The sequence below is a fragment of the Pelophylax lessonae genome, assembly GCF_965119305.1.
Source record: "Pelophylax lessonae genome assembly, chromosome: 13".
Taxonomy (NCBI): domain Eukaryota; kingdom Metazoa; phylum Chordata; class Amphibia; order Anura; family Ranidae; genus Pelophylax; species Pelophylax lessonae.
In genome coordinates this window covers 4,142,642-4,169,324 of record NC_138780.1, presented here as the reverse complement: position 1 = coordinate 4,169,324, position 26,683 = coordinate 4,142,642, and the positions used below count along the sequence as shown (strand labels likewise).

Sequence of the window (26,683 nt, the reverse complement as noted above, 5' to 3'; positions counted from 1 at the left end):
GGGATGGTGGGAACCCCTCATACTGGGCACTGGGATGGTGGGAACCCCTCATAATGGGCACAGGGATGGTGGGAACCCCTCATAATGGGCACAGGGATGGAGGGAACCCCTCATAATGGGCACAGGGATGGTGGGAACCCCTCATAATGGGCACAGGGATGGAGGGAACTCCTCATAATGGGCACAGGGATGGAGGGAACTCCTCATAATGGGCACAGGGATGGTGAGAACCCCTCATAATGGGCACAGGGATGGTGGGAACCCCTCATAATGGGCACAGGGATGGTGGGAACCCCTCATAATGGGCACAGGGATGGTGGGAACTCCTCATAATGGGCACAGGGATGGTGGGAACCCCTCATAATGGGCACAGGGATGGTGGGAACTCCTCATAATGGGCACAGGGATGGAGGGAACCCCTCATACTGGGCACAGGGATGGTGGGAACCCCTCATAATGGGCACAGGGATGGTGGGAACTCCTCATAATGGGCACAGGGATGGAGGGAACCCCTCATAATAGGCACAGGGATGGAGGGAACCCCTCATAATGGGCACAGGGATGGAGGGAACCCCTCATAATAGGCACAGGGATGGAGGGAACCCCTCATAATGGGCACAGGGATGGAGGGAACCCCTCATAATAGGCACAGGGATGGAGGGAACCCCTCATAATAGGCACAGGGATGGTGGGAACCCCTCATAATGGGCACAGGGATGGTGGGAACTCCTCATAATGGGCACAGGGATGGTGGGAACCCCTCATAATGGGCACAGGGATGGTGGGAACCCCTCATAATGGGCACAGGGATGGTGGGAACCCCTCATAATGGGCACAGGGATGGTGGGAACTCCTCATAATGGGCACAGGGATGGAGGGAACTCCTCATAATGGGCACAGGGATGGTGAGAACCCCTCATAATGGGCACAGGGATGGTGGGAACCCCTCATAATGGGCACAGGGATGGTGGGAACCCCTCATAATGGGCACAGGGATGGAGGGAACCCCTCATAATGGGCACAGGGATGGTGGGAACCCCTCATAATGGGCACAGGGATGGAGGGAACTCCTCATAATGGGCACAGGGATGGAGGGAACCCCTCATAATGGGCACAGGGATGGAGGGAACTCCTCATAATGGGCACAGGGATGGAGGGAACCCCTCATAATGGGCACAGGGATGGAGGGAACTCCTCATAATGGGCACAGGGATGGAGGGAACTCCTCATAATGGGCACAGGGATGGTGGGAACCCCTCATAATGGGCACAGGGATGGTGGGAACCCCTCATAATGGGCACAGGGATGGTGGGAACTCCTCATAATGGGCACAGGGATGGAGGGAACTCCTCATAATGGGCACAGGGATGGTGGGAACTCCTCATAATGGGCACAGGGATGGAGGGAACCCCTCATAATGGGCACAGGGATGGTGGGAACCCCTCATAATGGGCACAGGGATGGTGGGAACCCCTCATAATGGGCACAGGGATGGTGGGAACCCCTCATAATGGGCACAGGGATGGTGGGAACCCCTCATAATGGGCACAGGGATGGTGGGAACCCCTCATAATGGGCACAGGGATGGTGGGAACCCCTCATAATGGGCACAGGGATGGTGGGAACCCCTCATAATGGGCACAGGGATGGTGGGAACCCCTCATAATGGGCACAGGGATGGTGGGAACCCCTCATAATGGGCACAGGGATGGTGGGAACTCCTCATAATGGGCAGAGAATGGAAAGTTTCGGATTGTTGCTCTGCATTCAGTAATTATAAATTCCATGACCCCCTCCCTCTCCCCCCCCTTTGGGGCCCCTCCTTGGCCCCGCCCCTTACCCCTCCCCTTACTATGTAAGCACATGCTGGCAGAGCTCACAGTCTGATCACAGGTCAGCCAGAAGCTGGGAAGGACGAGAGAGCGCAGCGCCATGGGTGAGACTCTTCCTCAGCCCCCCTCCCCCTGCCCCCTCCTCTCTGACTCTCACTCCTTTTCCTGACCACTCTCTGATCCCCTGGGGTGTCTGAGGGTCTCATAGGGGGGTTCATGTCCCCCCCCCAATCAGCTGTCATGGTAATCCACTGGCTGAAACAGGCAGGTGGGGGGCGTGGTGACTTCACTGGCTGCATGCTTGCTGCTTTGTCCTGGAGGAGACCCGGGGGCTGGCGCTGCCCTCTGAAAACCCCCCCAATAGGCGAGTTGGGACTTCACTTGCTGCTTGCTTGCGCGGGGGGGGGGGGATTTTGCTAGTGATTGGATCTCCAGCAGCCAGGCAGATGGTATTGCAAGGTCAGGACATCGTTTAAGGCTCTCGTCAGGTATCTGAGCAGTGAGAGGGGCCCACACACCAATGAAGGGGACGGTAGGTGAGCGTCCAATCACAGATCAGCATCCGATCCCAGGCAAGCTACCAATCACAGGTGAGTGTCCAATCACAGATCAGCGTCTGATCCTAGACAAGCTACCAATCACAGGTGAGTGTTCGATCACAGATCACTGTCCAATCACAAGCGAGTGTTCAATCCCAGATCAGCGTCCAATCACTGTCCAATCACAAGCGAGCGTCCGATCACAGATCACTGTCCAATCACAAGCGAGTGTCCGATCCCAGATCAGCGTCCAATCACAAGCGAGCGTTCGATCCCAGATCAGCGTCCAATCACTGTCCAATCACAAGCGAGTGTTCAATCCCAGATCAGCGTCCAATCACTGTCCAATCACAAGCGAGCGTCCGATCACAGATCAGCGTCCAATCACTGTCCAATCACAAGCGAGCGTCCGATCACAGATCACTGTCCAATCACAAGCGAGTGTCCGATCCCAGATCAGCGTCCAATCACAAGCGAGCGTTCGATCCCAGATCAGCGTCCAATCACTGTCCAATCACAAGCGAGTGTTCGATCCCAGATCAGCGTCCAATCACTGTCCAATCACAAGCGAGTGTTCGATCCCAGATCAGCGTCCAATCACTGTCCAATCACAAGCGAGTGTCCGATCACAGATCAGCGTCCAATCACAAGCGAGTGTCCGATCCCAGATCAGCGTCCAATCACAAGCGAGCGTTCGATCCCAGATCAGCGTCCAATCACTGTCCAATCACAAGCGAGCGTCCGATCACAGATCACTGTCCAATCACAAGCAATCGTTCGATCCCAGATCAGCGTCCAATCACAAGCGAGCGTCCGATCACAGATCACTGTCCAATCACAAGCGAGCGTCCGATCACAGATCACTGTCCAATCACAAGCAATCGTTCGATCCCAGATCAGCGTCCAATCACAAGCGAGCGTCCGATCACAGATCACTGTCCAATCACAAGCGAGTGTCCGATCACAGATCACTGTCCAATCACAAGCAAGCGTTCGATCCCAGATCAGCGTCCAATCACTGTACAATCACAAGCGAGCGTTCGATCCCAGATCAGCGTCCAATCACAAGCGAGTGTTCGATCTCAGATCAGCGTCCAATCACTGTCCAATCACAAGCGTGCGTTCGATCTCAGATCAGCGTCCAATCACTGTCCAATCACAAGCGTGCGTTCGATCTCAGATCAGCGTCCAATCACTGTCCAATCACAAGCGTGCGTTCGATCTCAGATCAGCGTCCAATCACTGTCCAATCACAAGCGTGCGTTCGATCTCAGATCAGCGTCCAATCACAAGCGAGCGTTCGATCCCAGATCAGCGTCCAATCACTGTCCAATCACAAGCGAGCGTTCGATCCCAGATCAGCGTCCAATCACAAGCGAGCATTCGATCCCAGATCAGCGTCCAATCACAAGCGAGTGTTCGATCCCAGATCCGTGTCCAATAACAGGCAAGCGTCCAATCATAGACAAGCTTCTGACCACAGGAGAGCGTCCAATCCCAGATCCTCATCCAATCCCAGATCACTGTCCAATCACAGGCAAGCTTCCGACCACAAGCGAGCGTTCGATCCCAGATCAGCATCCAATCACAGATCACTGTCCAATCACAAGCGAGTGTCCGATCACAGATCACTGTCCAATCACAAGGAAGCGTTCGATCCCAGATCAGCGTCCAATCACTGTACAATCACAAGCGAGCGTTCGATCCCAGATCAGCGTCCAATCACAAGCGAGTGTTCGATCTCAGATCAGCGTCCAATCACAAGCGAGTGTTCGATCTCAGATCAGCGTCCAATCACTGTCCAATCACAAGCGTGCGTTCGATCTCAGATCAGCGTCCAATCACTGTCCAATCACAAGCAAGCGTTCGATCCCAGATCAGCGTCCAATCACAAGCGAGCGTTCGATCCCAGATCAGCGTCCAATCACTGTACAATCACAAGCGAGCGTTCGATCCCAGATCAGCGTCCAATCACAAGCGAGCGTTCGATCCCAGATCAGCGTCCAATCACAAGCGAGCATTCGATCCCAGATCAGCGTCCAATCACTGTACAATCACAAGCGAGTGTTCGATCCCAGATCCGTGTCCAATAACAGGCAAGCGTCCAATCATAGACAAGCTTCTGACCACAGGAGAGCGTCCAATCCCAGATTCTCATCCAATCCCAGATCACTGTCCAATCACAGGCAAGCTTCCGACCACAAGCGAGCGTTCGATCCCAGATCAGCATCCAATCACAGATCACTGTCCAATCACAAGCGAGCGTTCGATCCCAGATCAGCGTCCGATCTTAGACAAGCGTCCAATCACAGATTGGCGTCCAATCAGAGACTTGCATTAAATCACAGAGAAGATTCCAATCTCAAACGAGTGTCCAATCCCCATCAAGCAAATGTCCAATCACAGACAAGCGTCCAATCAGTTTCCAGGTTTTATCGTTCTTGCTTAATTGAAGATGAAGTTAGAAGCTGATTGGCCGCCATGCCCCAGGTTTGCACTCTACAGTTAGTAATGCTGGGTGAGAAGCCGCATCCATCGCCCATCCCAGGATTATAGACACAGCCGGCATGCTGGAATGACGTATAATAATACTGCATCTAAGGTCACTATAGCATGCCGCATACATCATCCATGGGGGGGGGTCAGACACTTTAGCATGCCGCATACATCACCCATGGGGGGGGGGGGTCAGACACTTTAGCATGCCGCATACATCACCCATGGGGGGGGGGGGTCAGACACTTTAGCATGCCGCATACATCACCCATGGGGGGGGGGGTCAGACACTTTAGCATGCCGCATACATCACCCATGGGGGGGGGGGGTCAGACACTTTAGCATGCCTTATACATCATCCATGGGGGGGGTCAGACACTTTAGCATGCCTTATACATCACCCATGGGGGGGGTCAGACACTTTAGCATGCCGTACACATCATCCATGGGGGGGGGGGGTCAGACACCTTAGCATGCCTTATACATCACCCATGGGGGGGGGTCAGACACTTTAGCATGCCTTATACATCACCCATGGGGGGGGGGGGGTCAGACACTTTAGCATGCCGCATACATCATCCATGGGGGGGGGGGGGTCAGACACCTTAGCATGCCTTATACATCATCCTTGTGGGGGGGGGGTCAGACACTTTAGCATGCCGTACACATCATCCATGGGGGGGGGGTCAGACACCTTAGCATGCCTTATACATCACCCATGGGGGGGGTCAGACACTTTAGCATGCCGTACACATCATCCATGGGGGGGGGGGGTCAGACACCTTAGCATGCCTTATACATCACCCATGGGGGGGGGTCAGACACTTTAGCATGCCTTATACATCACCCATGGGGGGGGGGTGGGGTCAGACACTTTAGCATGCCGCATACATCATCCTTGTGGGGGGGGGGTCAGACACTTTAGCATGCCTTATACATCATCCATGGGGGGGGGGGGGGGTCAGACACTTTAGCATGCCTTATACATCATCCATGGGGGGGGGTCAGACACTTTAGCATGCCTTATACATCATCCATGGGGGGGGGGGGAGGTCAGACACTTTAGCATGCCTTATACATCATCCATGGGGGGGGGTCAGACACTTTAGCATGCCTTATACATCATCCATGGGGGGGGGTCAGACACTTTAGCATGCCTTATACATCATCCATGGGGGGGGGGGGGGTCAGACACTTTAGCATGCCTTATACATCATCCATGGGGGGGGGGGGGTCAGACACTTTAGCATGCCTTATACATCATCCATGGGGGGGGGGGGTCAGACACTTTAGCATGCCTTATACATCATCCATGGGGGGGGGGGGGGGTCAGACACTTTAGCATGCCTTATACATCATCCATGGGGGGGGGGGGGGGTCAGACACTTTAGCATGCCTTATACATCATCCATGGGGGGGGGGGTCAGACACTTTAGCATGCCTTATACATCATCCATGGGGGGGGGGGGGGGGTCAGACACTTTAGCATGCCTTATACATCATCCATGGGGGGGGGGGGGGTCAGACACTTTAGCATGCCTTATACATCATCCATGGGGGGGGGGGGGGGTCAGACACTTTAGCATGCCTTATACATCACCCATGGGGGGGGGTCAGACACTTTAGCATGCCGTACACATCATCCATGGGGGGGGGGGGGTCAGACACCTTAGCATGCCTTATACATCACCCATGGGGGGGGGTCAGACACTTTAGCATGCCTTATACATCACCCATGGGGGGGGGGGGGGGTCAGACACTTTAGCATGCCTTATACATCATCCATGGGGGGGGGGGGGGGTCAGACACTTTAGCATGCCTTATACATCACCCATGGGGGGGGGTCAGACACTTTAGCATGCCGTACACATCATCCATGGGGGGGGGGGGTCAGACACCTTAGCATGCCTTATACATCACCCATGGGGGGGGGTCAGACACTTTAGCATGCCGTACACATCATCCATGGGGGGGGGGGGTCAGACACCTTAGCATGCCTTATACATCACCCATGGGGGGGGGTCAGACACTTTAGCATGCCTTATACATCACCCATGGGGGGGGGGGGGGGGTCAGACACTTTAGCATGCCTTATACATCATCCTTGTGGGGGGGGGGGGGTCAGACACTTTAGCATGCCGTACACATCATCCATGGGGGGGGGGGTCAGACACCTTAGCATGCCTTATACATCACCCATGGGGGGGGGTCAGACACTTTAGCATGCCTTATACATCACCCATGGGGGGGGTCAGACACTTTAGCATGCCGTACACATCATCCATGGGGGGGGGGGGTCAGACACCTTAGCATGCCTTATACATCACCCATGGGGGGGGGGGGGTCAGACACTTTAGCATGCCTTATACATCACCCATGGGGGGGGGGGGGGGGGTCAGACACTTTAGCATGCCGCATACATCATCCTTGTGGGGGGGGGGGTCAGACACTTTAGCATGCCTTATACATCATCCATGGGGGGGGGGGGGTCAGACACTTTAGCATGCCTTATACATCACCCATGGGGGGGGGGGGGGGTCAGACACTTTAGCATGCCGCATACATCATCCTTGTGGGGGGGGGGGTCAGACACTTTAGCATGCCTTATACATCATCCATGGGGGGGGGGGGGTCAGACACTTTAGCATGCCTTATACATCATCCATGGGGGGGGGGGGGGTCAGACACTTTAGCATGCCTTATACATCATCCATGGGGGGGGGGGAGGTCAGACACTTTAGCATGCCTTATACATCATCCATGGGGGGGGGGGGAGGTCAGACACTTTAGCATGCCTTATACATCATCCATGGGGGGGGGGGGAGGTCAGACACTTTAGCATGCCTTATACATCATCCATGGGGGGGGGGTCAGACACTTTAGCATGCCTTATACATCATCCATGGGGGGGGGGGGGGGTCAGACACTTTAGCATGCCTTATACATCATCCATGGGGGGGGGGGGGGGGGGAGGTCAGACACTTTAGCATGCCTTATACATCATCCATGGGGGGGGGGGGGGGGGTCAGACACTTTAGCATGCCTTATACATCATCCATGGGGGGGGGGGGGTCAGACACTTTAGCATGCCTTATACATCATCCATGGGGGGGGGGGGGGAGGTCAGACACTTTAGCATGCCTTATACATCATCCATGGGGGGGGGGGGGGGGAGGTCAGACACTTTAGCATGCCTTATACATCATCCATGGGGGGGGGGGGGGGGGAGGTCAGACACTTTAGCATGCCTTATACATCATCCATGGGGGGGGGGGGGGGGGTCAGACACTTTAGCATGCCTTATACATCATCCATGGGGGGGGGGGGGGGGGGGTCAGACACTTTAGCATGCCTTATACATCATCTATGGGCACTTTAGAATGCCTTAAATGTCGTCTATTGAAGTTTATACACCCTTTATGCATGCAGAACAGGGGAGAGGCCACCTTGGCGTGCCTTGAGTGCCTCCGGCAGTTTGCTGAATCTGGCCGAGGATAGGAGAGCTCCGGAGGCGTTCAGAACTTTCTAATCCGCGAATAAAGTGGGAGCAGCTCCAAATTTTTGAGCAACGGGTTGCGACATCTAGGCGTTCCACATATCGCCCATATTTCCATACCTGTCTGTCTATACACACCCAACCTAGCATGCCCAATTCACCCCCTGCACCCAAGAATCACACTCAGCGCAGTGACCACTATAGAGCCCGGACCGGGGATTTTCCACTGCTGATTACTCCGCAATCACACACAGCGCAGTGACCACTATAGAGCCCGGACCGGGGATTTTCCACCGCTGATTACTCCGCAATTTATTTTCCTTTTTTATATTCGATTCCTGTATAACCGGTCCAGTTTAAGGGGCAGTAAACCTAAAACTATAAACATCTTTATGAGGGGGGGGGGGGTAAGATAACGGTGAAAGGTCACCTTTATAGAGCTGAGCCATGCAGCATACTGGGAGGCGGCTGCTTAAAGTGGAGCTCTACCTGCCATCCGTCCCTACACAGGGGGGTTCAGTAGTCACATTTGGGGAGGGGGGGCTGACTCAGAAATGGGCCCCCCAATGTCCTTTGTAATCAAATGTAATGGCATGAAACCCCCCCCCCCATCCTGGAGAAATGGAGGCATGAGCGCACGGCTTCTCTATGGCGAGGGAAGGTTCTGATTGGTCGTTAGACGCTCTCCATACATCAGAATTTATAATGGGGGCGCGCAGCGGCGGTCAGTGACCCGGCAGATGGTCCTCATCCGCACGTAGGCGCCCCCCCCTCCCCCACACAGCAAGAATTCCATATAATAAACACAATTATACGATCAATAAATCTCACGCCGCTTCTATAAAATCTCCCTGCTTCTGCCATAAAATTATGCAACGTTCTCAGGCCGGAGCTCCGCCCCCAGGAGCGCTCAGACGCCGCAATTCCTCTTATTGATTGGGGAAAATGATTCTGGATTAATGGTCAGAGGAGGGAGAACGCGGCGAGGAAATTCCTGGAATTTTTGTTTATCTTCTCCGCTCTGCGGGAAAAGCGAAATCCTCCCGGCCGGACCGCGCAGATACCGGCGTCCAATCCCAGCGTCCAATCCACGCAGTCCTAGAACAATCCCGACAAAGATCCAATTGTAACATTTCATCATGTCCGTGTTCTGATCCGATGGATCAATCTATAGATCAGATCGCTGTATTAATGTATAGATCCGTCCGATGGATCAATCTATGGATCTGTCCCTTGGATCAATTTATAGATCTGTATCCATTTATAGATCTGTATCCATTTATAGATCTGTATCCATTTATAGATCTGTATCCATTTATAGATCTGTCCGATGGATCTATTTTATAGATTGATACAACAGACCAATCTATAGATCAATGCGATGTATCGAATGATAGCTAATCAATTCATATAACAAGCGCCCCCTCCTCTGTGCCACTGAACAATGTCAAACTGTATCATCTCCTGTGTTGGCATCTCTAGCGCGCTCCTGTGCCCGCCCTGCAGGCAGTAATCTCTCCCCACACAGAGCAATCATACATGGCGGATGCCAGCGCCCTGTGTGCCCCTCCCAGAGTCTGCAAAATTATTTACCCACAACCTGCTGACTGCTGGCACACCGCATCTTACAGCCTGACTCACCCACCGCCTGACTGTCCGCAGCTACCCACCACCCTACCGCCTGACTGTCCGCAGCCACCCACCACCCTACCGCCTGACTGTCCGCAGCCACCCACCACCCTACCGCCCGCAGCCACCCACCACCCTACCGCCTGACTGCCCGCAGCCACCCACCACCCTACCGCCCGCAGCTACCCACCACCCTACCGCCTGACTGTCCGCAGCTACCCACCACCCTACCGCCTGACTGTCCGCAGCCACCCACCACCCTACCGCTTGACTGTCCGCAGCCACCTACCACCCTACCGCCTGACTGCCCGCAGCCACCCACCACCCTACCGCCCGCAGCTACCCACCACCCTACCGCCTGACTGTCCGCAGCTACCCACCACCCTACCGCCTGACTGTCCGCAGCCACCCACCACCCTACCGCCTGACTGTCCGCAGCCACCCACCACCCTACCGCCTGACTGTCCGCAGCCACCCACCACCCTACCGCCTGACTGTCCGCAGCCACCTACCGCCTGACCGCCCGCAGCCACCCACCACCCTACCGCCTGACTGTCCGCAGCCACCTACCACCCTACAGCCTGACTGTCCGCAGCCACCCACCACCCTACCGCCTGACTGTCCGCAGCCACCCACCACCCTACCGCCTGACTGTCCGCAGCCACCCACCACCCTACCGCCTGACTGTCCGCAGCCACCCACCACCCTACCGCCTGACTGTCCGCAGCCACCTGCCGCCTGACCGCCCGCAGCCACCCACCACCCTACCGCCTGACTGTCCGCAGCCACCTACCACCCTACAGCCTGACTGTCCGCAGCCACCCACCACCCTACCGCCTGACTGTCCGCAGCCACCCACCACCCTACCGCCTGACTGTCCGCAGCCACCTACCACCCTACCGCCTGACTGTCCGCAGCCACCCACCACCCTACCGCCTGACTGTCCGCAGCCACCTACCGCCTGACCGCCCGCAGCCACCTACCACCCTACCGCCTGACTGCCCGCAGCCACCCACCACCCTACCGCCTGACTCGCCTACCACCTGAGCACTTGGAACCACCTACCGCCCGCAGCCACCCCCCACCCTACCGCCTGACTCACCCACCACTCTACCGCCTGTCCGCTCTTGTGCTTTCCTTTATTAATATTCTTTATTGCTTTCCAGCTAAGTGTGGATCATGTAGTGGACCCGGATACAAATCTCCTCTGGATGCCATGAAAGGTAACCCCCCCCCCCCCGCTGTGACCCCAAGCTTTTATGATCCGGGGCTATCTGTGGCCCCTAGTTTGTGTGGCCCCTGTGTCTTACCTCTCACCATGTCTGTCCTGTACAGGCCCCAAAGAGGAGCTGATCTACGTCCCCTGCATATACCGCAACACCGGCATCAACAAGCCTGACTACCTGGCCACGGTGGATGTGGACCCCAAATCTCCCCAATACTCCCAGGTGAGACTCAGAAATCTCATAGCATGTTCGTTCCTCGGGGGAGGGCCCTGAAGCTGCATTTATGAGTAACTGAGGGCCGCCCCACCCAAAAGGAATATTTCAGTTATAGGTGGAGTGTGGGTTGGAATTGTCTGATCGGTTTTGGTGAAGATAACACTGAGAGTGTTCCTGAACCTTGGGGTGGTCCTCTTCCTCCTGCTGCAGGGAATGGCTGAAGGGGAAGGGGGGCGGGTACAGGCAGGTGCTCAGAGGGGGAAGGAGGCAGGTACAGATGGGTGCTCAGTGGGGGAAGGGGGTCGGGTACAGACGGGTGCTCCCCTGGGGAAGGGGGTCGGGTACAGACGGGTGCTCCCCTGGGGAAGGGGGTCGGGTACAGACGGGTGCTCCCCTGGGGAAGGGGGTCGGGTACAGACGGGTGCTCCCCTGTGGAAGGGGGTCGGGTACAGACGGGTGCTCCCCTGGGGAAGGGGGTCGGGTACAGACGGGTGCTCCCCTGGGGAAGGGGGTCGGGTACAGACGGGTGCTCCCCTGGGGAAGGGGGTCGGGTACAGACGGGTGCTCCCCTGGGGAAGGGGGTCGGGTACAGACGGGTGCTCCCCTGGGGAAGGGGGTCGGGTACAGACGGGTGCTCCCCTGGGGAAGGGGGTCGGGTACAGACGGGTGCTCCCCTGGGGAAGGGGGTCGGGTACAGACGGGTGCTCCCCTGGGGAAGGGGGTCGGGTACAGACGGGTGCTCCCCTGTGGAAGGGGGTCGGGTACAGACAGGTGCTCCCCTGTGGAAGGGGGTCGGGTACAGACAGGTGCTCCCCTGTGGAAGGGGGTCGGGTACAGACAGGTGCTCCCCTGTGGAAGGGGGTCGGGTACAGACAGGTGCTCCCCTGTGGAAGGGGGTCGGGTACAGACAGGTGCTCCCCTGTGGAAGGGGTCGGGTACAGACAGGTGCTCCCCTTAGGAAGGGGTCGGGTACAGGCAGGTGTTCACCTGGGGAAGGGGGTCGGGTACAGACAGGTGCTCCCCTGGGGAAGGGGGTCAGGTACAGACAGGTGCTCACTGGGGTAAATAGGTGGGTACAGACAGGTGTTCACCAGTGGGTACAGCTAGGTGCTCACTGGGGTAAGTGGGCGGCTACAGCCAGGTGTTCCCCTGGGGAAGGGGGTCTGGTACAGCCAGGTGCTCCCCTGGGGAAGGGGGTCGGGTACGGCCAGGTGCTCACTGGGGTAAATAGGTGGGTACAGACAGGTGTTCACCTGGGTAAGGGAGTTGGTACAGCTAGGTGCTCACTGGGGTAAGTGGGCGGGTACAGCCAGGTGCTCCCCTGGGGAAGGGGGTCGGGTACAGCCAGGTGCTCCCCTGGGGAAGGGGGCGGGTACAGCCAGGTGCTCCCCTGGGGAAGGGGGCGGGTACAGCCAGGTGCTCCCCTGGGGAAGGGGGTCGGGTACAGACAGGTGCTCCCCTGGGGAAGGGGGTCGGGTACAGACAGGTGCTCCCCTGGGGAAGGGGGTCGGGTACAGACAGGTGCTCCACTGGGGTAAGTGGGCGGGTACAGCCAGGTGCTCACCGGGGTAAGTGGGCGGGTACAGCCAGGTGCTCACCGGGGTAAATGGGCGGGTACAGCCAGGTGCTCACAGGTGTGTGTGGATGGGTACAGCCAGGTGCTCATCTGGGTAAGGGAGCAGGTATAGCCAGGTGTTCACCTGGGTAAGGGAGTGGGTACAGACAGGGGCTCACCAGGTAAGTGGGTGGGTACAGCCAGGTGCTCATCGGGGTGAGTGGGCGGGTACAGACAGGCAGGTATCCAACAGATGAGGTTCCAGATGCCAGCTATGACTCACCTGCTGCTCCTTCCAGGTCATCCACCGCCTGCCGATGCCCAACCTGAACGATGAGCTCCACCACTCCGGCTGGAACACCTGCAGCAGCTGCTTCGGGGACGTCACCAAAGTCCGGGACAAGCTCATCCTCCCCAGCCTCATCTCCTCCCGCATCTACGTGGTGGACGTGGGCACCGACCGCAAGGCTCCCCGCATCCACAAGGTGAGCATCCTCCAATCGGCTCCTCTCAGGACTGGCTGGACAGCTCCCATGTATGTGGGCCCCAAGCTGACCGGGATTCTCCTCTGTACAGGTGGTGGAGCCGGAGGAGGTGCAAAAGAAATGCGGCCTGGCGTACATGCACACCTCGCACTGCCTGGGCTGCGGAGAGATCATGATCAGCTCTCTGGGGGACCCCGCCGGGAACGGCAAAGGTGAGAACCATCTTCTACGCCCACTGGGCCTCCGGGGTTTATTTTAGGCAGTTCTCCTTGTAACGTCAACCAATTTCTGTATCTCAGGAGGCTTCGTGCTGCTGGACGGAGAGACGTTCGAGGTGAAGGGGAACTGGGAGGTGGAGGGCAACGCTGCGCCCTTTGGCTACGACTTCTGGTACCAACCGCGTCACAACGTCATGATCAGCACAGAGTGGGGAGCGCCGAAAGCCTTCTCCGTAGGGTTCAACATAGAGGACGTGAAGGCGGGTAAGGAGAAGATGGGGGGGGGGGGTAGGGGGACAATAACTGGTACAAGACAGGACTACTGAGAGCCGAATTCATCCATTACTACCCCAACCCCCACCTGTCCCTCTATTATACCCCAATCCTCCCTCTGTCCCTCTATTATACCCCAATCCCCCCTCTGTCCCTCTATTATACCCCAATCCCCCCTCTGTCCTTCTATTATACCCCAATCCTCCCTCTGTCCTTCTATTATACCCCAACCCCCCCTCTGTCCCTCTATTATACCCCAATCCTCCCTCTGTCCCTCTATTATACCCCAACCCCCACCTATCCCCCCTCTGTCCTTCTATTATACCCCAATCCTCCCTCTGTCCCTCTATTATACCCCAATCCCCCCTCTGTCCTTCTATTATACCCCAATCCCCCCTCTGTCCCTCTATTATACCCCAATCCCCCCTCTGTCCCTCTATTATACCCCAATCCCCCCTCTGTCCTTCTATTATACCCCAATCCCCCCTCTGTCCTTCTATTATACCCCAATCCTCCCTCTGTCCCTCTATTATACCCCAATCCCCCCTCTGTCCTTCTATTATACCCCAATCCTCCCTCTGTCCCTCTATTATACCCCAATCCTCCCTCTATCCTTCTATTATACCCCAATCCCCCCTCTGTCCCTCTATTATACCCCAATCCCCTCTGTCCCTCTATTATACCCCAATCCTCCCTCTGTCCCTCTATTATACCCCAATCCCCCTCTGTCCCTCTATTATACCCCAATCCCTCCTCTGTCCTTCTATTATACCCCAATCCCCCCTCTGTCCTTCTATTATACCCCAATCCTCCCTCTGTCCCTCTATTATACCCCAATCCCCCTCTGTCCCTCTATTATACCCCAATCCCCCCTCTGTCCTTCTATTATACCCCAATCCCCCCTCTGTCCTTCTATTATACCCCAATCCTCCCTCTGTCCCTCTATTATACCCCAATCCTCCCTCTGTCCTTCTATTATACCCCAATCCCCCCTCTGTCCTTCTATTATACCCCAATCCTCCCTCTGTCCCTCTATTATACCCCAATCCTCCCTCTGTCCCTCTATTATACCCCAATCCCCCCTCTGTCCTTCTATTATACCCCAATCCCCCCTCTGTCCCTCTATTATACCCCAATCCTCCCTCTGTTCCTCTATTATACCCCAATCCCCCCTCTGTCCTTCTATTATACCCCAATCCCCCCTCTGTCCCTCTATTATACCCCAATCCCCCCTCTGTCCCTCTATTATACCCCAATCCCCCCTCTGTCCTTCTATTATACCCCAATCCCTCCCTCTGTCCCTCTATTATACCCCAATCCCCCCTCTGTCCCTCTATTATACCCCAATCCCCCCTCTGTCCCTCTATTATACCCCAATCCCCCCTCTGTCCCTCTATTATACCCCAATCCCCCCTCTGTCCCTCTATTATACCCCAATCCCCCCTCTGTCCTTCTATTATACCCCAATCCCCCCTCTGTCACTCTATTATACCCCAATCCTCCCTCTGTCCCTCTATTATACCCCAATCCTCCCTCTGTCCCTCTATTATACCCCAATCCTCCCTCTGTCCTATTATACCCCAATCCCCCCTCTGTCCTTCTATTATACCCCAATCCTCCCTCTGTCCCTCTATTATACCCCAATCCTCCCTCTGTCCCTCTATTATACCCCAATCCTCCCTCTGTCCTTCTATCATACCCCAATCCCCCCTCTGTCCTTCTATTATACCCCAATCCTCCCTCTGTCCTATTATACCCCAATCTCCCCTCTGTCCTTCTATTATACCCCAATCTTCCCTCTGTCCCTCTATTATACCCCAATCCTCCCTCTGTCCTTCTATCATACCCCAATCCCCCCTCTGTCCTTCTATTATACCCCAATCCCCCCTCTGTCCTTCTATTATACCCCAATCCCCCCTCTGTCCCTCTATTATACCCCAATCCTCCCTCTGTCCTTCTATTATACCCCAATCCTCCCTCTGTCCTATTATACCCCAATCCCCCCTCTGTCCCTCTATTATACCCCAATCCTCCCTCTGTCCCTCTATTATACCCCAATCCTCCCTCTGTCCTTCTATCATACCCCAATCCCCCCTCTGTCCTTCTATTATACCCCAATCCCCCCTCTGTCCTTCTATTATACCCCAATCCCCCCTCTGTCCCTCTATTATACCCCAATCCTCCCTCTGTCCTTCTATTATACCCCAATCCTCCCTCTGTCCTATTATACCCCAATCCCCCCTCTGTCCCTCTATTATACCCCAATCCTCCCTCTGTCCCTCTATTATACCCCAATCCTCCCTCTGTCCTTCTATTATACCCCAATCCCCCCTCTGTCCTTCTATTATACCCCAATCCCCCCTCTGTCCCTCTATTATACCCCAATCCTCCCTCTGTCCTTCTATTATACCCCAATCCTCCCTCTGTCCTATTATACCCCAATCCCCCCTCTGTCCCTCTATTATACCCCAATCCTCCCTCTGTCCCTCTATTATACCCCAATCCTCCCTCTGTCCTTCTATCATACCCCAATCCCCCCTCTGTCCTTCTATTATACCCCAATCCCCCCTCTGTCCTTCTATTATACCCCAATCCCCCCTCTGTCCCTCTATTATACCCCAATCCTCCCTCTGTCCTTCTATTATACCCCAATCCTCCCTCTGTCCTATTATACCCCAATCCCCCCTCTGTCCCTCTATTATACCCCAATCCTCCCTCTGTCCCTCTATTATACCCCAATCCTCCCTCTGTCCTTCTATTATACCCCAATCCCCCCTCTGTCCTTCTATTATACCCCAATCCCCCCTCTGTCCCTCTATTATACCCCAATCCTCCCTCTGTCCTTCTATTATACCCCAATCCTCCCTCTGTCCTATTATACCCCAATCCCCCCTCTGTCCCTCTATTATACCCCAATCCTCCCTCTGTCCTTCTATTATACCCCAATCCTCCCTCTGTCCTTCTATTATTCCCCAATCCTCCCTCTGTCCTTCTATTATACCCCAATCCCCCCTCTGTCCTTCTATTATACCCCAATCCCCCCTCTGTCCTTCTATTATACCCCAATCCCCCCTCTGTCCCTCTATTATACCCCAATCCCCCCTCTGTCCTTCTATTATACCCCAATCCCCCCTCTGTCCTTCTATTATACCCCAATCCCCCCTCTGTCCTTCTATTATACCCCAATCCTCCCTCTGTCCTATTATACCCCAATCCCCCCTCTGTCCCTCTATTATACCCCAATCCTCCCTCTGTCCTTCTATTATACCCCAATCCTCCCTCTGTCCTTCTATTATTCCCCAATCCTCCCTCTGTCCTTCTATTATACCCCAATCCCCCCTCTGTCCTTCTATTATACCCCAATCCCCCCTCTGTCCTTCTATTATACCCCAATCCCCCCTCTGTCCCTCTATTATACCCCAATCCCCCCTCTGTCCTTCTATTATACCCCAATCCCCCCTCTGTCCTTCTATTATACCCCAATCCTCCCTCTGTCCTTCTATTATACCCCAATCCTCCCTCTGTCCTATTATACCCCAATCTCCCCTCTGTCCTTCTATTATACCCCAATCTTCCCTCTGTCCCTCTATTATCCCCCTGACCCTCCCTCTGTCCCTCTATTATACCCCAATCCCCCCCCCTCTGTCCCTCTATTATACCCCAACCCTCCCTCTGTGCCTCCAATATACACCTTCCCCCCCCCCCAGTCATGTGACCTTTGCTCCAATCCCCCTCTTGCTTTATCCTAGGACTCTATGGTCAGAAAATCCACGTGTGGGATTGGACGAAGCACACCCGCATCCAGACGCTGGACCTGGGGGCGGACGGACTGATTCCTCTGGAGATCCGATTCCTGCACAACCCGGACGCTGCGCAGGGATTCGTCGGCTGCGCGCTCGGCGCCTCCATCTTCCGCTTCTACAAGACGGCGGTGAGTGGGTGTGGGGGATGGGGGCTCCTTCTCTGCTCAACGTTTTATTGGGGGGGAAAAAAAATACTTTTCTCCAGATCAGCTTTGTGCAACGTTGGCAACCTTTCCTGCTGATTCTTGCCTGCATCTGTTCTGTAGATAATGGAATTGGCCACTCCCACTGAAACTCTCAACATGAGCGTAATCCTAAAGGTTTACTATGATCACATGACCTGACCCCGAGGTGACGTGAGAACCGCATAATCGGGGTGACATGTTTCATGCAGTAGGCCAGGAAGGCGGGTATAGAAGCAGGGGGAGGAGCATACCGGGGTAACTGTTTAGAGACTGTATACCATTGCCTTGTTTGCATGGATACAGTTTAATAATTTATCAATAATTGGTGAAGCAATTATATTCAAACCTTAAAATACCAACAGTGTAGGTCCTTTAATATGACCGGATATTGGCCTTATAAAGTACAGCAGAGCTCAGACTGGGAGAGGGAGTCGCAGCACAGGGAACCAATCCATTCTTCTGCAGTGCTCATGTGTTAACAAAGATCACGCTGATAGGAGGAGAGAGCAGAGTGATGGAGAGATATGAGCTCCATGGTGGCTGGTTGAATGATATTGGCCATTTGGAAGACTGAGGACATCTTGTGGTGGAAAAGGTGTACTGCAGATTTTATTTTAATCCTTTATTGAGTCACTCTTTCTTTCATCCTCCTTTCTTTATTTTTCCACCCTTCTTTTTATGTTTTCTTCTTCTTTCTTTTTCTTTCTTTCTTCCTTTTTTTTTTTTTTTTTTTATTTTTTAAACCGATTTCTGCTTTAAAATCTATGTCCTGTGAAGGAGCTGATCGCAGATCTATACCAATACTTGCTATATGATTGATATTTTATTTTTTGATATTTTATGCATTTTTACCACCCCCCCCCCCCCCCCCACAGGATGGAAAATGGGCGGCTGAGAAGGTCATCCAGGTGCCATCTAAGAAGGTGGAGGGCTGGGCACTACCAGATATGCCGGGTGAGTAGCTGTATGACGACCCTGATTGGGTGAGAGCATGGCTTTGTTTCCCCCCCCCCCCCAAAAAAACAGCTTCCTGTGATTTCATTGCACCCTGTGAGCTTCTCACAATGTGCATTAGAAGCTGTAGCAAGTCAGAGCCCCGCCCCATTTCCTGGCTGGAGGATGTCTTCTAGTTCATCATCCCTGGCCCCGCCCCTTTTATCAGTTCTTTCAATCGTGGAAGCTCAGCAGCACATATGGGCGTTACCTAATGCAGCCTGCCTAGGAACACCCACTCCTCCAGACTGACACACCCGTCAAGGCACTTTTTTAAATATTTGCATAACTCCTCCCACTGCTTGCCTCAGGGCTGAAGGCTCTTGAGAGAAGTGTTGGGATGTTTTCAGGAAGCTTTGTGCTGGCCCCGCCCACCAGCCATGATTTGCCTGCATTGCACAGAGTCCCAGTAATGACATCATCGGGTCTATAATAGGGCGTGTCATGACCATGGGAAGGTTTTATATGAGTGCCGCCATAAAGCTGGAAACTTATTTATAACCCGATGATCGTCTCACCTTCTACAATCTCCCCATAAAATCCTCGTAAAGATCCGTCCTATCAATGTCATCAATGTAACGCTGACGCCTCGGGGAAACAGCGGCCTCGTATAATGGGGGGGAGGAGATCCACTCACCTGACTCCACTACTCACCCTACCTACTGACACCCCTCCTCCCCCCCACCTCACCTCTACTCCTACTGACCCCACCTCACCTCTACTGACACCCCACCCCCACCTCACCTCTACTCCTACTGACCCCACCTCACCTCTACTCCCTACTGACACCCCTCCTCCCCCCCACCTCACCTCTACTCCTACTGACACCCCCCCCCCACCTCACCTCTACTCCTACTGACCCCACCTCACCTCTACTGACACCCCACCCCCACCTCACCTCTACTCCCTACCGACACCCCTCCTCCCCCCACCTCACCTCTACTGCCACCCCACCCCCACCTCACCTCTACTCCTACTGACCCCACCTCACCTCTACTGCCACCCCACCCCCACCTCACCTCTACTCCCTACCGACACCCCTCCTCCCCTCCACCTCACCTCTACTCGCCTACTGTCCCCACCTCACCTCTACTCCCTACTGACACCCCTCCTCCCCCCCCACCTCACCTCTACTCCTACTGACCCCACCTCACCTCTACTGACACCCCACCCCCACCTCACCTCTACTCCCTACCGACACCCCTCCTCCCCCCACCTCACCTCTACTCCTACTGACACCCCTCCCCCACCTCACCTCTACTCCTACTGACCCCACCTCACCTCTACTCCCTACTGACACCCCTCCTCCCCCCCACCTCACCTCTACTCCTACTGACCCCACCTCACCTCTACTGCCACCCCACCCCCACCTCACCTCTACTCCTACTGACACCCCTCCCCCACCTCACCTCTACTCCTACTGACCCCACCTCACCTCTACTCCCTACTGACACCCCTCCTCCCCCCCACCTCACCTCTACTCCTACTGACCCCACCTCCACCTCACCTCTACTCTCCTACTGACACCCCACCCCCACCTCACCTGACCCCACCTCACCTCTACGTCCCTACTGACCCCACTTCACTTCCACCTCACCTACTGACCCCCCACCTCACCTCTACCTCCCTACTGACCCCACCTCACCTCTACACCCCTACTGACCCCACCTCACCTCTACTGCCCTACTGACACCCCACCCCCACCTCACCTCTACTCCCCTACTACCCCCACCTCACCTATACTCACCTCGCCTCTACTCCCCTACTGTCCCCACCTCACCTCTACTGCCCTACTGATCCACCCCCACCTCACCTCCCCTACTGACCCCACCTCACCTCTACCTCCCTACTGACACCCCTCCTCCCCCCCACCTCACCTCTACTCCTACTGACCCCACCTCCACCTCACCTCTACCTCCCTACTGACCCCACCTCACCTCTACTGCCCTACTGACCCCACCTCACCTCTACTCCCCTACTACCCCCACCTCACCTATACTCACCTCGCCTCTACTCCCCTACTGTCCCCACCTCACCTCTACTCCCCTACTGATCCACCCCCACCTCACCTCTACCTCCCTACTGACCCCACCTCACCTCTACCTCCCTACTGACCCCACCTCACCTCTACCTCCCTACTGACCCCACCTCACCTCTACACCCCTACTGACCCCCCACCTCACCTCTACTCTCCTACTGACCCCACCTCACCTCTACTCCCCTACTGTCCCCACCTCACCTCTACTCTCCTACTGTCCCCACCTCACCTCTACTGCCCTACTGTCCCCACCTCACCTCTACTCCTCTACTGACCCCCCACCTCACCTCTACTCTCCTACTGACCCCACCTCACCTCTACTCCCCTACTGTCCCCACCTCACCTCTACTGCCCTACTGTCCCCACCTCACCTCTACTCCTCTACTGACCCCCCACCTCACCTCTACTCTCCTACTGCCCCCACCTCACCTCTACTCAACTACTGACCCCCCACCTCACCTCTACTCCCCTACTGTCCCCACCTCACCTCTACTCCCCTACTGTCCCCACCTCACCTCTACTCCACTACTGTCCCCACCTCACCTCTACTCCCCTACTGATCCACCCCCACCTCACCTCTACACCCCTACTGACCCCACCTCACCTCTACTCCCCTACTGTCCCCACCTCACCTCTACTCCACTACTGTCCCCACCTCACCTCTACTCCCCTACTGTCCCCACCTCACCTCTACTCCACTACTGTCCCCACCTCACCTCTACTCCCCTACTGATCCACCCCCACCTCACCTCTACACCCCTACTGACCCCACCTCACCTCTACTCCCCTACTGTCCCCACCTCACCTCTACTCCACTACTGTCCCCACCTCACCTCTACTCCCCTACTGTCCCCACCTCACCTCTACTCCACTACTGTCCCCACCTCACCTCTACTCCCCTACTGATCCACCCCCACCTCACCTCTACACCCCTACTGACCCCACCTCACCTCTACTCCCCTACTGTCCCCACCTCACCTCTACTCCACTACTGTCCCCACCTCACCTCTACTCCCCTACTGATCCACCCCCACCTCACCTCTACACCCCTACTGACCCCACCTCACCTCTACACCCCTACTGACCCCCCACCTCACCTCTACTCTCCTACTGACCCCACCTCACCTCTACTCCCCTACTGTCCCCACCTCACCTCTACTCCCCTACTGTCCCCACCTCACCTCTACTCCCCTACTGTCCCCACCTCACCTCTACTCCCCTACTGTCCCCACCTCACCTCTACTCCCCTACTGTCCCCACCTCACCTCTACTCCCCTACTGACCCCACCTCACCTCTACTCCCCTACTGTCCCCATCTCACCTCTACTGCCCTACTGACACCCCACCCCCACCTCACCTCTACTCCCCTACTGACCCCACCTCACCTCTACACCCCTACTGACCCCACCTCACCTCTACTCCCCTACTGACCCCACCTCACCTCTACACCCCTACTGACCCCACCTCACCTCTACTGCCCTACTGACACCCCACCCCCACCTCACCTCTACTCCCCTACTGACCCCACCTCACCTCTACTCCCCTACTGATCCACCCCCACCTCTACTCCCCTACTGACCCCACCTCACCTCTACTCCCCTACTGACCCCACCTCACCCCTACTGACCCCACCTCACCTCTACTCCCCTACTGACCCCACCTCACCTCTACTCCCCTACTGACCCCACCTCACCTCTACTCCCCTACTGACCCCACCTCGCCTCTACTCCCCTACTGTCCCCACCTCACCTCTACTCCCCTACTGATCCACCCCCACCTCACCTCTACTCCCCTACTGATCCACCCCCACCTCACCTCTACACCCCTACTGACCCCACCTCACCTCTACTCCCCTACTGACCCCACCTCACCTCTACTGCCCTACTGACACCCCACCTCACCTCTACTCTCCTACTGCCCCCACCTCACCTCTACTGACCCCACCTCACCTCTACCTCCCTACTGACCCCACCTCACCTCTACTCCCCTACTGTCCCCACCTCACCTCTACTCACCTACTGTCCCCACCTCACCTCTACTCTACTCTACTACTGACCCCACCTCACCTCTACCCCCCCCCCCTCACATCACCTCACCTCTACTCCTCTGACACCCCCCCCCCACACCCTCACCTCTACTCTCCTACTGACCCACCTTCACCTCACCTCTGACACCCCCCCACACCTCCACCTCACCTCTACTCCTCTACTGACCCCACCCTCACCTCACCTACTGACCCCACCCTCACCTCACCTCTACTCTCCTATTGACCCACCTCACCTCTACCCCCCCCACCTCTACTGACACCCCCCCCCCACCTTCACCTCACCTCTACTCCTCGACTGACACCCCCCACCTCAGCTCTACTCTCCTACTGACCCCACCCTCACCTCACCTCTACTACCCTTTCAGTCCAGAGGGAGGAGCTGGTACACCTGGTGGATGGAGGGAGGATTTCAGTCTAGGGGGAGGAGCCAGTACACCTGGAGGATTTCAGTCCAGGGGGAGGGGCCTGTACACCGGGAGGATGGAGGGAGGAGTTGTAGTCATGTCTGTCCTCCCTCTTCTCAGGGATCATCTCGGATATCCTGATTTCTCTGGACGATCGCTTCTTGTACTTCTGCAACTGGGTGCACGGCGACATCAGGCAGTATGACATCACCGACACGTGTCACCCCAAACTGGTGGGGCAGGTGAGTGAACCCCCCCCCCCCTTAATATGAGAGATCCCACCAGCCCCTCTAATTTCTGGGATTAGGCAACCGCAGTCCATATCTTGAGAGATTTCACCTTCAGTATGGGAGGGTTCTTCATGGTAAAAGCATTATGGAAAGGGCTTCTCGGAGACCCTGCTTGGTTTTCATTCGTGCCTGTGTCCCCAGTGGGTGGATTTAGCCTCTATTTCTGTATGAGGAACAGAGATTTCACCTGCAGTATGGGAAGGGCTCTTCCCAGTAAGAGCGGTATGGGAAGGGCTCTTCCCAGTAAGAGTGTTATGCAAATATTTGCAATAAGAGTGGAAAAGGTAGGGCTCCTTACAGTATTAGTGGTGTGGGAAGAATTATTTATATTTAAAATGGTATAGGAAGTGTTCTTTACAGCAAGAGTGGTATGGGAAGGGTTCTTTACATCAAAAGCAGTAAAGTTGTGAAATTATAGCAAAGGAAAAATAAGAAAGGTAGAAAGGTTTGATGCTGAGGTCCCCTGTGTCTGTCTAGTATTTTGTCACCTTATTTTTCTTCCAGATCTTTCTTGGTGGCAGCATTCAAAAGGGCGGTGCGGTGAAGGTGCTGGAAGATAAGGAGCTAAAATGTCAGCCGGATCCAGTATTCATCAAAGTGAGCGCTCCCTATTATACCCCCCCGGTGTCTGTATGGGGAGGAGGGGGAATAGTGACCCCTCTCTTCTTCCTCCTCTGTTTGCTGTATCATATTTTCATTTGAATGTAGAAGGGGATTCCTCTATATTCTGATATGTGAACGTTCCCCGGGTAATGCTTAGTAAATATCTCCTGTGCAGGGGAAGAAGATTCCGGGGGGACCTCAGATGATCCAACTCAGCCTGGATGGGAAGAGGCTCTACGCCACCACCTCGCTCTACAGCGCCTGGGACAAACAGTTCTACCCGGACATGATCAAGTAAGGGACCGCCGGGAACCGGCTCCTCTGTTCCTCCTCTCCTTCTCCTCTGTTCCTCCTCTCCTCCTCCTCCTCTGTTCCTCCTCTCCTCCTCCTCTCCTCCTCCTCTGTTCCTCCTCTCCTCCTCCTCTGTTCCTCCTCTCCTCCTCCTCCCCTGTGCTCCTCCTCTGTTGCCCCCTTTTCTCCTCTGTTGCCCCCTTTTCTCCTCTGTTGCCCCCTTTTCTCCTCTGTTTCCCCTCTCTCCTCTTCTGTTTCCCCTCTCTCCTCTTCTGTTTCCCCTCTCTCCTCTTCTGTTTCCCCTCTCTCCTCTTCTGTTTCCCCTCTCTCCTCTTCTGTTTCCCCTCTCTCCTCTTCTGTTTCCCCTCTCTCCTCTTCTATTTCCCCTCTCTCCTCTTCTGTATCCCCTCTCTCCTCTTCTGTTCCACCCCCTCTCATCCTCCCCCTCTCCCCCTTCTCATCTAATGCCACCCCTTCCCCCCCCCCCTTCCCCTCGTACTCTCCTCTGTCCCGCCCCTTCCCCTCCTCTTCTCCTCTGCCCGCCCCTTCCCCTTCTCCTTTGTCCCATCCCCTTCCCCTCGTACTCTCCTCTGTCCCGCCCCCTTCCCCTCGTACTCTCCTCTGCCTCACCTCCAAGCCCTTCTCCTCCTTTGTCCCACCCCCTTCCCATCCTCTTCTCCTCTGCCTCGCCCCCACCCCTTCTCCTTTTGTCCCCCTCCTCTTTTCCTCTGCCCCACCCCTTTTCCTCCTTGTCTCCTCTGCCCCACCCATTCCCCCACCTCTGTCCCACCCCCTTCCCTCCTCGTACTCTCCTCTGCCTCACCTCCAAGCCCTTCTCCTCCTTTGTCCCACCCCATCCTCTTTTCCTCTGCCCCACCCCTTTTCCACCTTGTCTCCTCTGCCCCACCCATTCCCCCTCCTCTGTCCCACCCCCTTCCCTTCTCCTTTGTCCCACCCCTTCCCCTCCTCTAATCCGTTGTCCCACCCCTTCCCCTCCTCCTCTGTCCTACCCCTTTCCCTCCTCCTGTCATCTGTCCTGCCCCTTCCTCCTCCTCTTTTCCTTTGCCCCGCCCCTTACCCCCCTCTTTTCCTTTGTCCCGCCCCTTACCCCCCTCCTTTTTTCCGTTGTCCCGCCCCTTACCCTCTCCTCTTTTCCTTTGCCCCCGCCCCTTACCCCCCTCCTCTTTTCCTTTGTCACGCCCCTTACCCCCTCCTCTTTTCCTTTGTCACGCCTCTTACCCCTCCTCTTTTCCTTTGTCACGCCTCTTACCCCTCCTCTTTTCCTTTGTCCCGCTCCTTTCCCACCCCCTTCTACTTCCTGGCCTCTCTCCCTTACTCTTTTTCTCCTCCGCTTAGTCTCGCGTTGACCTTTTTGTTCTCTGCCTACCCTCACCTCTTCCCTTCCCCGTCTGACTTAACTTCTCCACCCCCCCCATCCCCCAACGTGTTCCCCTCTGACTTCACCTCTCCTGCCCCCCTCGACCTCTGCTCTCCCCCCAACGTGTCTCTGACCTCTCCTCTCCCTCATCCTTCCTGACTTCTTCTCTCCCCTTCTGGTCATCCTTCTGCCTACCCCCAGCTTGTCTCCTTCTAACCGCTCCCCCCCCTTAGGGAAGGCGCCGTCATGATGCAGATTGATGTGGATACAAAGAAGGGAGGACTCTGCATCAACGAGAACTTCCTGGTGGATTTCGGGAAGGAGCCGGACGGTCCCGTTCTCGCCCATGAGTGCCGCTACGAGGGAGGAGACTGCAGCTCCGACATCTGGATCTAACACCCCAGCATCTAAATGTAACACCCCCAACCCCTCCTCCAACATCAAAATGCAACACCCTCAACCCCTCCCCCAGCATCTAAATATAACACGCCGCCCCCCCCCACCATCTAAATCTAACATCCCCAACCCCTTCTTCGACATCTGGATATAACCTACCCCCCCCTCTAAATCTAACACCGCCAACCCCTCCTCTTACTTCTGGATCTAACACCCCCAGCCCCCTCCCCCAGCATCTGGATCTAACACCCCCCCATCTGAATGTAACAGCCCGGCCCCTCCCTCAGCAT

The 26,683-nt window shown here is 55.6% G+C and overlaps 1 protein-coding gene across 1 annotated transcript; it reads left to right on the top strand.

Moving 5' to 3' along the window:
- Positions 1-1,846: 1,846 nt before the first annotated feature.
- Positions 1,847-26,480, top strand: SELENBP1 (selenium binding protein 1). Its single transcript, XM_082242718.1, has 12 exons — positions 1,847-1,936; positions 11,159-11,215; positions 11,328-11,440; positions 13,289-13,474; positions 13,566-13,686; positions 13,774-13,956; positions 17,715-17,896; positions 18,829-18,907; positions 23,556-23,677; positions 24,230-24,322; positions 24,504-24,622; positions 26,231-26,480. The coding sequence occupies exons 1-12, from the start codon at positions 1,933-1,935 to the stop codon at positions 26,391-26,393; spliced, it is 1,422 nt and encodes a 473-aa protein (XP_082098844.1). The 5' UTR covers positions 1,847-1,932; the 3' UTR covers positions 26,394-26,480.
- Positions 26,481-26,683: the final 203 nt, after the last annotated feature.

What these genes read in the sequence shown, in the direction of transcription:
- SELENBP1 (XM_082242718.1), top strand. An exon ending in TCCTCTGGATGCCATGAAAG is followed by an intron (nt 11,216 to 11,327) that starts GTAACCCCCCCC and finishes TGTCCTGTACAG; the next exon opens with GCCCCAAAGAGGAGCTGATC. An exon ending in ACCCCAAACTGGTGGGGCAG is followed by an intron (nt 23,678 to 24,229) that starts GTGAGTGAACCC and finishes TTTTTCTTCCAG; the next exon opens with ATCTTTCTTGGTGGCAGCAT.